The sequence below is a fragment of the Mastigoproctus giganteus genome, chromosome 9 (genome assembly GCF_048544385.1).
Source record: "Mastigoproctus giganteus isolate SK-2022 chromosome 9, ASM4854438v1, whole genome shotgun sequence".
Lineage (NCBI taxonomy): Eukaryota > Metazoa > Arthropoda > Arachnida > Uropygi > Thelyphonidae > Mastigoproctus > Mastigoproctus giganteus.
In genome coordinates this window covers 114,008,482-114,024,320 of record NC_143583.1, presented here as the reverse complement: position 1 = coordinate 114,024,320, position 15,839 = coordinate 114,008,482, and the positions used below count along the sequence as shown (strand labels likewise).

Here is a 15,839-nt window from a genome sequence, read left to right as displayed (position 1 = left end):
TAAATAGGTTTCCTGCAGACAGAAACCCACTGGAGAGTAGCGTCTAATTAAGTACTGAATGTCATCAATGTTGCATCTAAAGCCTCTACAATTCCACTGTAAAATATAAGGCATTATTTGAGTTTAGAAGAAGCTGTACCTGACGTGGCTGTCTTGTGGCGTTCTGGCTTTGGTTTATTTCTTTTTGGAAAGGTGGGGCGACCTGTGTCCATATCTTCTTCTTCTTCTTCTGCAAATATTTCAAGAATCGGATCTTCCTGTTTAGATGGGTACTCTTGATCCATTGATGTTTCCTGAATACTCTGTTTTGAAGTTGAACTGGGATTATTTGGTGTGGTAGCAATCATTGGCGAATGAGGAGATTTTGCTGGAATCGTAAGAGGCGTATTACTTGCTTGATCTGAGTGCTTCTGGATATTGGACTGTTTCTGAGAAAGAACAGCTCGGGCCCAGTCGGAGATTGATATGTTGGATGGAACAGTAACATCAGTTTGCGTGGCTATTGTTTGATTTTTTTTGCAACACTGGCATAGCTACGGTTAGATATACTGGGTGCAATTAATTTTCTTGCTTCCTGGTAAGTAACTTTGTTTTCGACTTTATATTTTACAATTTTTTTCTCCATTTTCCACTTCTCACATGTTTTAGAGTAAGCAGGATGGTTACCCTTGCAATTAAGACAAGTCATTTCTTTTGCCGAACAGTCGTTTTGACTGTGATCAGAAGATCCACAGTTGGGACAAGCTGGGTTCCCTCTGCATGCCGTCTGAGAATGGCCATACTTTTGGCATTTGTAGCATCTCAGCGGATTAGGAATATAAGGACGAATGCGACAGAGTAGATATCCTGCTTTTACTGTTGAAGGTAGATTTGGACTGTTAAAGGTGAGAATGATACTTCTGGTGGGTGTGAGTATATTGTCCCTTTTAGTCATGATTCTTTTGACAGCAATTATATTTTGTTCATTTAGCTCTTCTTTAATTTCTTCTTCTGTCACATTCAAAAGGTCCCAACTAGATATAACACCCTTAGATGTATTTAGGGTCGCATGGGCAGTTACCTTTACTGGAATTTTTGCAAAGTTTGTCACTTTCAGGAGTTTTTCAGAATGCCTGCAGTTGACAGTTTCTACTAGTAAGTCCCCCGATTGCAATCTCTTAACCACCTTGGGAGACCCTGCAATACTTTCCAAGTGTTTTTGGATAAGAAAGGGGGATAGCTTACTAAGAGGCTGTTCTGATGATGAATGCATTATTAAAAATGCAGGAAACTCGGTCGCAGAGGAAATGGTTTTTAACCTCTTTGCTTGCGAAGAGTCATGTTCGTGCTCTGTGTTTAGCCGACTGCTTGTCGGTTCTAAACAAGGAAACATATTTTGTTCCATCTTGGCTCCTTTTAGCCCCTGGCAGATGAACTTTTCTGCCAAGGTTACCGGCCCCGCCACGGGGAGGCAGGAGCAGTGCCTGGAGTGACCAAGCGAAATTAGTAGGAGTTAGTCTATTAGATATGAAAAATAAAGAAAGGTTACTTTCCTTCCTTGCTCTCTACCAGTACTTTTGATACAAGAGCTACTAAATTAAAGGATTTCTCAAAGAGAGGAACGTAAAAGAGAACGCAGAATTCACCTATCAAAAAGTCGCAGTGAAAGCACAAGTAGAAATCGCTCAGTCAATCGCTTGGCACCTGGGGCCGCTAAAGTCAATACACCTTGGAATTAGAACACGTCTGGGAATAACAAAGAGACATCTCCAAGTAAACTACACTATAACCTTTGTACCAGGCCTCTTTATACACACACTTGGGCCTATACAAAGCCATGGTATGTCCCCAAACATTTCTGAAAAATGTGTATGCATGAGGGGGGTTTTAAAAGTTTGTGGCCTGAGTATGAAAGGGAAGTGGTAAGGTGTTAGAAACATCTATACTTAACGTATAATACTTCAAATAGTAACCTGTCAAGTTATATGCAGTTTCAGTAATGTCTTTATTTACTTACAGGTCCTGAAGTCAACAAAGTTGTGTGAACGAGGAAAGATGGACAAAATCAGTCACCATGCAAGTACAATATTTGCAAAAAAAAAAAAAAAAAAAAAAGAACTAACAGCAAAGGCTCTTATAATCATATCCTCGTATCATGAGGATATAATTATAAAGGGGGAGATGATTCCCTTTCCTATTCCATGGTTAAGAAGTGGGCAGAAAAATAATTTAAATGAGAGAGGGAGAGCCTGGAAGATGACCCACGCTGTGGAAGACCTACAACTGACAGTGTGCATGTTCTGGATTTTTTTTTTTTTTTTTTTTTACGTGAACCCCAAACACAAGGTATTAGAACCTATAGTACTTAGTACCGTGCTTGGGTTAAATGAATGAATGAGTGACAGTTCAGTACATTGTCATCATTCTCAGGCATCTCAACTGAATGTGTGTACCACATAATAACATAGGTTCTTGCTATGAAAAAGGTGGTAGCAAGATGAGTCCCAAAGTTGTTAACAAGATGAGTCCCAAAGTTGTTAACAAGATGAGTCCCAAAGTTGTTAACAGCAGATCAAAAACGACCAAGACTTCAAGTCAAGTGAACATTTGCATCATTTTTAAAGAAATACAGCAAATTTCCTTGCAAGGGTTGTAACCATGGATGAGACATGAGTTCATCACTTTCAATCAGAGACAAAGGCACAGTTCAAACAGTTGACACACAACCAAGTCGAGATGACTGCATCAGTTTTTTTGGATGATGGAGTGCTGCGACTAACTGGTCTTTCTGATTACCTTCAGAAAGGCCAGACAGTTAATAATATGCAGACATTGAGCCATTTGTGTGAAAATATCAGACAAATTCTGAGAAAAACTCAGCAGAGTCTAGTCTTGTTCCACCGGAACAACCCACAAGTCTGTTATTGCCTTGGCTGCATGAGTGCAGCTTTGAAATCTTGGACCATTCCCCAGTTCACCAAATCTAGCACTAGACTTTCTTCTGTTTCCTAATTTGAAAAAATACTTTACTGGCATCCATTTCCCCACCGACAGTGTTGATGCTTTCCAGGAGGCCTAAGAGAAAACTTTCTTTACAGCTGGAATCAATGCATTTAGAAATTACCACTGATGATAGCAAAAAGTCAATACACTTTTGCCATCATCGAATGCAAAAGTGTACTGACTCCAAAGGGGACTATGTCATCTAGTAGCACGTTACTTTTCAACATAACTCCAAAGGGGACTATGTTGAAAAGTAACATGTTACTAGACTCCTCAAATAAACACTTCATACCCAGGCCATGAACTTTTCAAATACCCCTCATATGTACATCAAAGAAGCACTAATTTCATGCAGGAAACTTAAAAGTAACATCTAACTGTACTCTGAAAAGAAAACCAGCCCCTGTATTCTCTACTGCAATATATTTATTCAGTTACAGAATATAAATGTTTATAAACAAAAGGACTTATCCAAGACTTATCCAATTACTGTAGACAGGCAGAAATGCATCATTAGAGCTAACTTTTTATTTATTAAAGTTTATTATTGGCTGCAGTCAGTGTTCTTCATAATTAGAAGTACATCCACTGAGGTTAGTTTTCTGGTTACATTACTTTTAGAACATTGTATATCCTACTATTCCATCTACCGTTAGACCAGTCCCACATGGAGAAAACATACTGATTCCATGCCCTCCACTTATATTGGAGAAAGTAGCAACAGAAAGTGCTTAAAGCGAAGCTTCTGAAGTCTACATGCTTGGTGACATTGAGTCCAGCTCTCAACTGTTTTCACAGCATCAACTCAATGATCTGGTAAGAGATTTAAATTTACCAAAGGAATCTGCAGAACTTCTTGGTAGCAGCAGAAAGAGTCTAGACTTAAGTCAAAAAATTTTAAAGCACATGAATGAGATGTTTTTATCATCATGGTACAGACACAGAGCTAGTCTCTTACTTTTCTGAGGACAATTCTATGGTTTTTTGCAGTAATATAAATGACTTAATAAACTATTTAGGATTGTAACTAATTAGTTACAATCCTACATAGTGGAGACTTTTTGTTGCCTCATCAAAGAGGAATCTCAAAAGGTGTGTTGCTCAACATCATTGTTTATTTGTTTGTTATTTGGTTTTTAGGAGCATTAGCAACTAAGGCCATATTGCTCCGGGGATATGCGGTGGTCATTCCCTGACCCGGTCACAGGCTCGAACCCCGGTCTAATCAAGAAGCGTGTGCTACGCACTGCTGCACCTGGCTACAGAGGCACCTCAACATCATTGTTGTAAAGTGTTGTTAATTATTATAAGTAAATTGCTGAAAGCATTAAAATGTTTAAAATAGAAGCATATTTTAATTATGCATGGTCTTTTTATTTATATTATGTTTCTCGCTAATAAACTTCCACTATACAAAAACCAATATAGAACATAGAATGGGGCTTCATAACAAATCGTGTCACATTCAAAAAAAGCATTTGATAAGATGAGGACACAGAAAGAATAGAAAGATAAAAAAATAACTACCTTTCCGTTTATCTTCCTTACTTGAACTATGCAACAGAGTGGATGATTCTGATTTGCCTTGCTGGAATATATTTTTATCTAGCTTTTGATGTCCATGTGTATTAGCTTTCCTGACATCCACCTTCTCTAATACTGAATGAGGCTAATAAAACAAACAAATAATAAAAAAAAGCTGAATTCTTGAAAATAAAAACAAGAGGGAGAGAAATTTTTGAAGTCAGCATCTTACTTTCGTATTTCTTGTAAAACTATGAATAAATTAAACAAGGATTTGGACTCGTTACCATTTTTCAGATATGTGAATTCATATACCACAATAATTTAACTATACATCATATTCCAATAAAATTCATAACATATTTCATACATGAAATATATTATGAATTACATGTCCTCTTTATGTTTGAATTACATGTCCTCTTTATGTTTGAATTACATGTCCTCTTGTAATGAGCATTGCTATTGATCATTATATGTCCTCTTGTAATGACTGTTTCTATCTCTCATTTTATCACAGAAATGAAAAAAACTGTTTTAAGTTAAAAAAAAGAAAAGAACTTTGTTATTCCTCTGCAAATAATTTTAATAGTCAGGAAACTTAAACATGAACTTTACATGAAAGCTGTAATACTTTTATTTTTTATTATTTATTATTTATTATTTTTTTTTTTATGTAAACCCCAAACACGAGAGGTATTAGAACCTATAGTACTTATTACCGTGCTTGGGTGGAAGGTTGAGAAGACGAAAGAAGATATTTCTTGACATTGGACTTGAACTTTTGTAGACCGTAATTTTAAGGAAATACATATAAAGAAAGGTTGTTCCAGAAAACGGCAGTTGAATGAATAAACGAGGAAGATGAAAAGTTGGTTCTGCGAGTTTGAAGCTGGACAGTAAATGGATGTTGGCTGGTGGCGGCACGTGTTCGGACTGTTTTGAAAGAGAGAACTGCAATTAAATGAAGCCAATTCAGAAGAACAGCACCCATGGAAATATCTGTAGAAGAGGCATGCAGCAGAAACAGTATGTCTATGAGACAGCGAGTGGAGAGACTCTGTTAGAGATGACTCTGTTATTAATTAACCTAACTGCCCTCTTCTGAATGGAATCAAGAAGTCTGAGAGAGGTTTTGCGGGCACCACCCCAGATGTGAGAGCAATATTCCATGGTAGGGCGGATTTGCAATTTGTACAGAATGAACAGCTGTTTGGAAGAAAAGTAATGCCGAGAACGAAAGAGAAAACCAAATTTTTTAGATGCAGAGTAAGCAATATTTGTAATGTGCTTGTGCCAAAGAGGGATTAGAAGCCAGGATAATCCCCAAAAGAGATATATCATTTTGCCTAGAAATTGGAGTGTCACCAAAAATAAGCATAGGAGTGGGAGAATCCTTTTTGCGAGATATAAGACAAGACTGAGTTTTGGAAGGATTGAAATCAACTAAGTTGTCTTTGCCCCACTGGAGAATAATCTGGAGATCGGCATTTAAGGAATTGGTAGCAGATTTTCGAAAAGTTGAAGCTGATTGAGCAGAGCAAGATTTCTCAAAATGGAAAGTGGAAAGCAATGTGCTATCATCAACAAAACTATGGATAGGATTTCCAGTCAATGAAAGAAGGTCATTAAATACAAGAGGAAAAGAGTGGGGGGAAAGAACTGAACCTTGGGGTACAACGGCATTAGTGGATAAGTTAGAAGACAGAGAGCCATCTACCATCACCCTCAGTGAGCGATCAGAGAGAAAACTGGATAACCAATTACAAAAAACAGTTGGCAAACCATAAGATGGAAGCTTGTTTAGAAGACCTTTATGCCAAACACGATCAAAAGCCTTTGAGATGTCAAGAGCAACTGCTTGTGTTTCACCAAACTTTTCCATTGAATTTGTCCATAAATGAGTAACATAAGCCAGAATATCACCAGTGGATCAACACTGACGGAATCCATACTGGCGATCGTTGATCAGACGGAAAGTTTCTAGGTAGTTTAAGAGTTGGCGATTAATTGATTTCTCCATTACTTTAGAAAGAGTAGAAGTAATTGCAATGGGAGAGATTTGTCACCCTTTTTAGGAACTGGCTGGATATGAGCAAATTTCCAAGCAGAAGGAAAAACACCTTTGTGCCAGGCACATTTCAGAGTTTACAAGGAATTGACGGGCATCAATCAATTAACCCAGTGCTCTCTATAGGCAAAACAAAGTTGTAGATCTATTAAAAACATAAAACATAATTGAAAAAAAAAAAAAAAAAAGCTAGCCTACTTTTTATAATCATTTGACCTTCCATTCAAGATGTGTATGGCATCGTGTAAGTCACAATGGTTGGCAATCATAGGATTAATCAAGGATGCCAACTTGGACTTCTGCCGTTATATCACATTCAGCTAAAAGCACATCATACTGTGGCAAGAAATGGATCCACACTCACTGGCTTTGTATTCCGAGATGAAGTAAATGTGTTCATTCAGAATACAATGCCACACTACACATTCACTTCATGCTATACATTGACCTCTTCTCTTTACTGTTTCAACTCTCCATCTACTTTGTTTTCTACTACATCATTTACAACAACAGCTCTAAAGAAGCTCACTATATGGTTCAAAAGAAAGGATTTGAGAGTGGATGGGGAGAAAGAGAGAAACATGGCATTAACATTTCATCATCACTCATTCCTCTTTTCAAATGCCAAAAAAAATCCTGGGGCATGATTAGCAATTACTAGTTCGTAAATGATGCCCATTAGAATGTAATGAATACTGCCAACTATCGCACAGCTTATCTTTTATGTTGGAAAAGGCTCATTCTCATCCTATTATGTTTTTTTTTTTTTTTTTTGGTTTTTAGGAGCACTAGCAACTAAGGCCATATTGCTCCGGGATATGTGGTGGTCATTCCCTGACCTTTCCGCATCTTCCGTATTTGGTGGTGATGGGCTCGAACCCCGGTCTAATCAAGAAGCATGTAATACGCACTACTGCTCCTTCCCACCTGGCTACGGAGGTGCCATCCCATTATGTAGATGGTCACATTTCAATGACACCTATGTGCAGATGCACAAGTAAGTAAAACATATTATTAACAAATATACAAGGGAGGGGGTTCAAAAAAAAATTTTTTTATTTACCCCAAAGTAGTTGTGATAAAAGATTGAAAGATTGTTTTATAGAAGTCCTCTGACTGTCCTTCAAATGACGACTTGGCAGCAGAAATCACTTCATCATCAGTAGCAAAGTGTTTTCGTTTTCTATGAAAAAGAGACTTCAGGGCAGGAAAGAGGAAGAAATCTGAGACTGCAAGGTTGAAGGAATATACAGGATGAAGCAATATTTTAGTTTTTCCTGGTACGTTGACAACATTTCACGTGCACATTGTGCCCTTTCCTTCTTCTGGTAAGGAGTCAGAAGTCTGGGAACCAATCTAGCAGACACTTTACTCAACTGGTGAGGTTGAGTAAAATGTCTGCTAGATGGATGAGGTTCTCTGCAGACCCTACACTCTTTGATTCTAATACAGCAATTTTCCATGATTAACATCAAAATTTTGCAAGGCTTTCTTCTTCTGTTACAGAAGTTGTGCATTCTGGGATTTCTTTATCATGCACTGAAGTTCTTCCACATTTTAACTGTTTATTCCAGTATGCAATAGAGAAGACTTTTTATGGAGAAGACTGGGTAGTCTTCTCCATAAACAGCAACCATTTCCTCAAGGATTGTTCTGGGTGTTTTCCCTTGCAGAAAGAGGAACCAAAGCACTGATCTGTATTCTGCTTTATCCACTGTGACACCACTTCATTCAGCACTGCAAAGAAAAAATGAATTGTCAGATTGAAACCAAAACTGGTGGTTGCTACAGAATTTTAAGGTACATTTTTCTATCATGACCACTTCTGGGTGAATACAAATCTTTTTTGAACCCCCCCCACCCCGCCATAGAGGGTGAACAAAAACAGAACTGCACTTTTCTGTTTCTATAAATTTCTTGAGGACAAAGTCTAAAAATTAATTTATTACCTTTTTATTTCGTTCAAGTATGGCAGTGGTCAAAGCTGGTTTATGGTCTGAAACTTTTGACAGAGTGTCAACCATTCCACTAGAACTGTGCTGCAATTTTGCAGTGGTTTTCCTCAGCACCTTCCTGTTCATTTTAAGGTAAGAAGCAAGTTGTTTCCTTCCTTCAGCAATCTTTTCGAGTTCAATTTCTTCTGATGATTTCACTTTCTTTTGCTTCTCCATTGTTCTTCTAAGGAAAGGAAAAAATTAGCTTTACTTCACTTTAAAATATAAGATCCAAATTACTTCTCATTTATATCTAAATCATTAAGAACCAAATTAATTTTAATTTTCTTACCAACACATGGAATGTGAAATTTCTATGTGGCCAAAAAGATATTTTTAGATAGCAAATCTTTTTTTATTATTATTTTTTTTTATTCATATTTATTTCAAGTGCTATTAATACTGCATTCAGAGTTTGTACATTATGTATCACTGCTTTGCAAAGCAAGAATAATGTGCAATTAATTTTCTGTAGCTTCTGTAATTTTCTGAAATACTGACATAAATTGCAACAGTGTGAAATAACAGAAGAGGAAACAAACAAAAAAACAGACATTTTGTTATTACAATTTAAACAAGGAATATAAAAATATTTACTTTTACAAAGTTTCAAGAAATATTATAAGAAGCTAAAAATGTTGTATTATACATTATAAATGGTTCATTATTTTATTTTAAGAGGGTGAAATAACATCAAATAACATATAACAGGGAGGGATTGAATACCATGGTAAATGGTATGTTAAAATTAATAATATATAATTTTGTTAATTTAGCATGGCAATTAACATTAATATAAGAAATAGCAACACTCATAGATTTTACATCTAACATTATCGAAGTGCAAGGCATTGAAATAAAACATTAATATGAACTGTATATTCTGCTTGCTGATGCACCACTTATTGACATTATATTGTACTGTTTTTATGCCTTAAATAATTATGCAAGCAGAAGTAATTTATAATTACTGATAAAATAAAACATCAAGTATTTTATTTTCCCATTCAGTAAAATGGTGTGTAAATGTGTTTAAGGAACAATATACAAAGGATGATATTCCATCAAAAAGGCTTGTACACAATATGCATAACACTTTTAAGCAGTGGTGATGATGCTCACATTGATATAAAAATTTATTTAAAATAAAGAAAAAAACAAGAAAAATTGTAGCGGTGAAACTACAATTCTGTACCCTTCTATCCAGCAAGACACTCAAGCAGGCCCACCCGATGTTCGTTAACAATCATACTGAAACAACCATTTGGTCTACTGAATTTCTTGGCAATTCTGCAGTGACAGGTCTAGTCGTACTGTAGTTTTACCACTGCAAGCATGACAGTTATTGCACGACAGTGGCAATATTGTCCTCCTGCAATACAAGCTGTAATTACATGACCCTGATTTAAGATTCTTCAAAACCAGTTTTTTATTATTTTTTTATTTTTATCTCAGTATCCCAATGAAGAATTAAAATAAAGTGCTACCAAGTTTTTCTCACTAATTTTCTTAGCATGGCTGAGAAGGAGTAACGTTCTTAAGACAAGAAAAGAGTGATCATATTATGCAATACTCAAAAGGTGGTGGTATGTGTTAAATACCAATGCAACTAAGGCTATGAAGCATCAGTATATTGTGTCTGTAATAGCATTAATTTGCTATTTGCTGAACAGAAAGCCAGTGATACCTGTAGATAAAGTCATAGAACACATAGCCTGAGACAGACTGGCTTGGCCATGTTGATGGAATTCAAACTCTGACTTTTTCAAAGTTCAATTTCCACTTTGAACTAATAAAATGAGGCCTCCAGAACTGTATGCAGTACTAGAGGAGTGGCCTGACCATTGCCTTATACAAAGGTATAATCACCTCCTTGTCTCTACTAGCAAAATTCCTATATAGCATTGACAAAACTCCATGACGTGCTCTGGCAGCCCGTCTGCACTGCTCAGAGAACTTCATATCCGACTGCACAATTACCCCCAGGTCTTTTTAATTTCCACCTCCCTGAGGGTAGTAAAACACAGTTGATACATTTCTCTTCGGTTACTACTACCCATATGTAGTACTTTGCATTTGTGAAGGTTAAATTTTAGTTGCCAATTCTCAGCCCATCTGCCTAACTTTTCTAGATCCTGCTGCAGTAGCATACTGTCTTTACTTTCATTAAAAACCCTGCCAATCTTCGTATCATCTGCAAACTTGGGCATTAAGCCTGATATACCTTCATCGATATCATTAATAAATACACAAAACAACAATGGGCCCAGCACCGAACCCTGTGGGACTACACTAATAACATTAGTCCACGTAGTGCTGTATCCATTTATTACCACTCTGTGCCATCTCCCACTCGACCATCCCTTTATCCATTGCAGCAACTTGCTCTTAATGCTATACTGCTCCAATTTGTACAACAGTCTTCCATGTGCAACAGTATCAAAAGTTTTCCTGAAATCCAAGTATATGGTATCAAAATTGTTTTTTTGCATCCAATTCCTTTGTGGCCACATAGTATCAAATCAAATTGGACAGAAAAGACTTCCCCTTAACAAACCCATGCTGTATCTGAACTATTACTGCAGTCTTGTCTAGGTGATCCTGCATCACTTCTTTAACTATTGACTCCATTATTCTCCCCAGAACAGAAGTAAAACTAACAGGTCTATAATTATTTGTATCACCCTTTGAACCCCCCCCCCTTTGTGAATTGGGGATACATTTGCACATCTCCAGCCCATGGGGACCTCCCCTGAATCTAACGATGCTCTCATAATTATGGCTAAGGGTTTGCTTACTTCCCTTGCTGTCTCCTTCAATGTAACTGGACAGATTCCGTCTGCCCCCAGGTGCCTTTTTATGTTTAACTTCAACAATTTCTTCTCCATTTTGTGCTCAGTTATTACAAAATCATTTAGTTCCCTGTTAGAGTTTAGTAAACTTCTGTCTTCCACTTCCTTACAGAATTCCTCATGCATGAATGTAGATGCAAAATACCCATTCAGTTTGTCCGCTTTCTGAGCAGGATCATCAACAGTCGAACCACAACATCAAGTGGACCAATCTGATTCATCCCCTTCCTTCTAGAATTTATATAGGTAAAGAAGTCTGTTGTTTTCCTTTGCATTCTTTTCCAAGGATTTCTCGTAATCAGCCTTCACTTGCCTAACCTCCTTTGTAATTTAATTACAGACTAGCTAATATCTGCAATAGGCTTCTCTGTCACCTGCTAATTTATATGCATTCCATGCCATTTTATTCTCTGCCACAAGCCTCATTAGTTCATCTGACATCCGTTTAGGCCTAAATCTTGAACTATTTCTTAGTATGAAAAGCCTAGTAGCTTCCAAGATTAATTCCCTGAAGGCCTTCCGTTTAGAATCCACTGTTTTTAACATCATCAGTTGATCCCATTATATAGAATTCAAATACTGCCTGAGACCACTGTTGTCACCTTTATGAAAACAAAAACCTTCCCTTTAACCTTGATGGTAGTTACATCTTTAAGTAAATCCCACATCAGTACATTGTGATCACTGTCACCCAGTGGTTCCTTTATCTGCAAAATTCTTAATGCATGAATAATCACTGCTGATAATCAGATCAAGAGTATTACTCCCTCTAGTTGCCTCTCAAACAAGTTGCTGTAAAACAGTCATCCAATAAATCCACAAAAGTCTTGCTAGTGGGCAAGTGACCAAACCACAAGTTCCAGTCAATATCTGGAAAGTTAAAATCCCCCATTACAAGACATTCCGATTTACTGGCCCACTACTTCTCTGCACAATTGTTCGTATTCAGAGTCATTAGGCCTATAACACACTCCTACTCTCATTTTCCCTTTCCCGGTGTTTATGTCACACCAAATTGACTCAACATTGCACTGTCCACCCATGTCAACTGGATGCACTTCCTTTGATTTTGTGTTTCTTAACTAACAGCATAACTCCCTCCTCCAACCTACCCAGTCTATCCTTTCTGTACACATCATACTCCTCAAATTCCAATTCTGCATTGCTTATATCTGTTTGACACCGTGTCTCTGATATCTCAACAATATCTGCTTTTGACCCCTTGATCAGCACTTCAAATTCATCCAATAGATTTGTTTGTTTGTTTGTTTGTTTTAGGATTTTATGGCACATTACCATCTAAGACTATAATGCACCAAGTTAATCATCAAACTGACTAACTATACAAACAATTGGAGCAAGTGAATGGGTTAAATGAGAAGGGTGGGGTTTTTTTTTTTGGCTGATGCTATATAAACTTGCTTTCTTGCATCATGTGCCTTTACTAATGCTAATGCTAAATTTATTGCCTATACTTCTAGCACTGGTGCACATGCAAGTATACATACACCTGTTCTTATTCTTAGTTATCCTAACACAACCAATGTATTTACTGGTTCCATGATGACTCCCAGCAGCTCTTGAAATCCCCAGAAACTTGCTCTCTAGGCTGCTGCTGCTGCTGCTCATTACAATAGAAGCAGTACAAGAAACGCTTTCGCCTCTTCCTGTGGCTACTGTAAATCTTTTAGTCTGTGAATCCACCCCCCCGGGAGCTAGCAGTTTTCCGATGCACCTAACACTGCCTCAATAGCATCAGCAAATATTCTTGCACCATTTCTATTTAAGTGTATCCTATCCCTATAGAAGCAGTCTCTCCTGCTAGTAAGCACAGACCACACTGAAAAAAAAAAAATTCTACCCCATGAGCCTTGTACAATCTCTCCATGGGAAAACTGATTGACAAGGCTGTCATCATATACTCCCTCCTGTCGTATCTGGGCAGAATTGCAGATACTTTCAAATTCAACCCTAGCTCGCGACTTTTTTTTTTTTTTTTTTTTTTCAACATTGACCTGTACTTGTTAATTAAATCTGCAGATCTCTTACTCTTAAGGTCATCAGTGCCAACGTGTATAACAATATCAACTTTATCTGCTCTACAACGTCATCAACTTTTGCCCCTGGCAGACTTACCCTGGTACTGTTTCACCTATCCTTTTTGCATAATATATTCTCCATCTCCCTGACAATAGTCATCAACAATAACTAGTTCCTGTGGGACCGGTGCATTCTGCCTTGGAGATTGCAGCTGTGTTGCCTGATGCACAGGTGTGGGCTCTGGCATTGAGTTAGGCAGCTGACAGCTTGATGGGCCTCTCTTACTAGTTTCCTCAACAGCATCTACCCTACACCTCTGATGGCCATCTACATAGATGGCCATCAGAACGCTGAGTTGGTGCCTAATTTCCTCACAGTCTCTGCAACTATAACACACAAAGACATCCTCCTTGGCTAGATCATGTCCTGTTCTAGACAAGTCCACAAACATTTCACATTTCGCACATTTTTTTAGACTTTGTGGAAGAATTTTTATCAACATTGTGGAAGAATTTGACACCTCGGGAACTTCTCGAGGTAAATGAAGGCTTCTTTGAGGTACTTTACATACAAAGTCTTTGTGGGAGGACTTTTAATAATTTCATCATTTTGTTCCATAGGTTTGTTGTTTGTTTGTTATTTGGTTTTTAGGAGCATTAGCAACTAAGGCCATACTGCTCCGGGATATGCGGTGGTCATTCCCTGACCTTTCCGCATCCTCCGTATTTGGTGGTGACGGGCTCGAACCCCGGTCTAATCAAGAAGCGTATACTACGCACTGCTGTCCTTCCCACCTGGCTACGGAGGCGCAATGTTCCATAGGTGATATCTCATTTGCCTCTTGCAATCAGATTTTCATAAGACAAAGACTCTGAATGAGATGCAATCAATTCATATACATCTTCAGTGCCACTTTCACTTAGTATTAGCCAAATTAAGTCCAGTTAATTCATAAATTGAACAACTTCCTTTGTGGCAACTTCAGGGATCTTCTTAAAACCTTCAAAATTTGTAACTAACTATGAACACAACTGCGTCTAGCATCCATTCATTATTGATTACTTCATCACAGTCCAAGGGTCTCTAGTATTATTGACTGCATTCCAGATGTTATAACCTTCCAAGAATTCCTTCAAGGTAGTCCGCCTTCATAAGTTGGCTTGAATGTCTGGTTCATTGTTCACCTCATGTAATACTGCTTGAAAGTAGCCAACAGCAAATTCAAAATGTGAAGCATTCAAAGAATTAATCTTGGAAGCTACTAGACTTTTCATACCAACAAGGAAACATTGTTCAAGATTTAGATCTAAATGGATGTCAGATGAACTAATTAGACATGTGACAGAGAAGAAAAATGCATGGGATACATATAACTTAACATGTGACACAGAAGCCTATGATAGATATAAGCTGGTCAGTAACAAAGTTACAAAGCAGGTTAGGCAGGCGAAGGCATATTACCAGAAATCTTTGTCAAAGGATGCAAAGAAAAATAGCAAAGAGTTCTTTACTTATGTAAATTCTAGAAGGGGATGAATCAAATTGGTCCACTTGATATCGATGGTTCAACTCTTGATGATCCTGCTCAGGTAGCTAACAAACTAAATGAATATTTTGCATCGACATTCACACATGAGGAGTTATTCAGGGAGGGGAATGCCAGAGGTGTATTCAACTCTGGCAGTAAGCTAGATAATTTTGTAATAACTGAGAGTAAAGTGGAGGAGAAATTGTTGAAGATAAACACAAGGCAGGCCTGAGGTGGATGGAATCTATCCAGTTATATTAAAGGAGGCAGCAAAGGAAATAAGCAAACCCTTAGCCATAATTATGAGCGCTTCCCTGGACTCAGGGGAGATACCCATGGACTGGAGATGTGCAAATATGACCCCAATCCGCAAAGGAAGATCACATAGTTTAACTTCTGTTCCAGGGAAATTAATGGAGGCACTGGTTAAAGAAGCATTGCAAGATCATCTAGACAAGATAGCTCGCACACAGCATGGGTTTGTTAAGGGGAAGTCTTGTCTGACTAATTTGATTGGATACTATGATGTAGTCACAAAGGAACTGGATGCAAAGAATAACTTTCATACCATATATTTGGATCTTAGAAAAGCCTTTGATACTGTTGCACATTATGGAAGACTGCTGCACAAATTGGAACAGTGTGGCACTAGATGCAAATTGCTGCTATGGATAAAGGCATGGTTGAGTGAGAGAAGACAGAGAGTGGTAATCAATGGACACTGCTCTTCGTGGGCTAATGTTATTAGTGGAGTCCCTCAGGTTCAGTGTTGGGTCCATTGTTGTTTTCTGTATTTATAAATGATATTGATGATGATATATCAGGCTTAATGTCCAAGTTTGCAGACG

At 37.7% G+C, this 15,839-nt stretch overlaps 1 protein-coding gene across 1 annotated transcript in view; it reads right to left on the bottom strand.

Annotated features, from left to right (window-relative positions):
* The window catches only part of LOC150080655 (uncharacterized), a 175,048-nt gene that overhangs the window by 99,413 nt on the left and 59,796 nt on the right, over positions 1 to 15,839 (bottom strand). Inside the window, exons 4-5 of the mRNA XM_090380774.1 lie at positions 8,527 to 8,755; positions 4,510 to 4,651 (exon numbers count right to left, since the gene is read on the bottom strand). Coding sequence (XP_090236900.1) covers positions 4,510 to 4,651; positions 8,527 to 8,755 — 371 coding nt within the window. The remainder of the gene's footprint in view (positions 1 to 4,509; positions 4,652 to 8,526; positions 8,756 to 15,839) is intronic.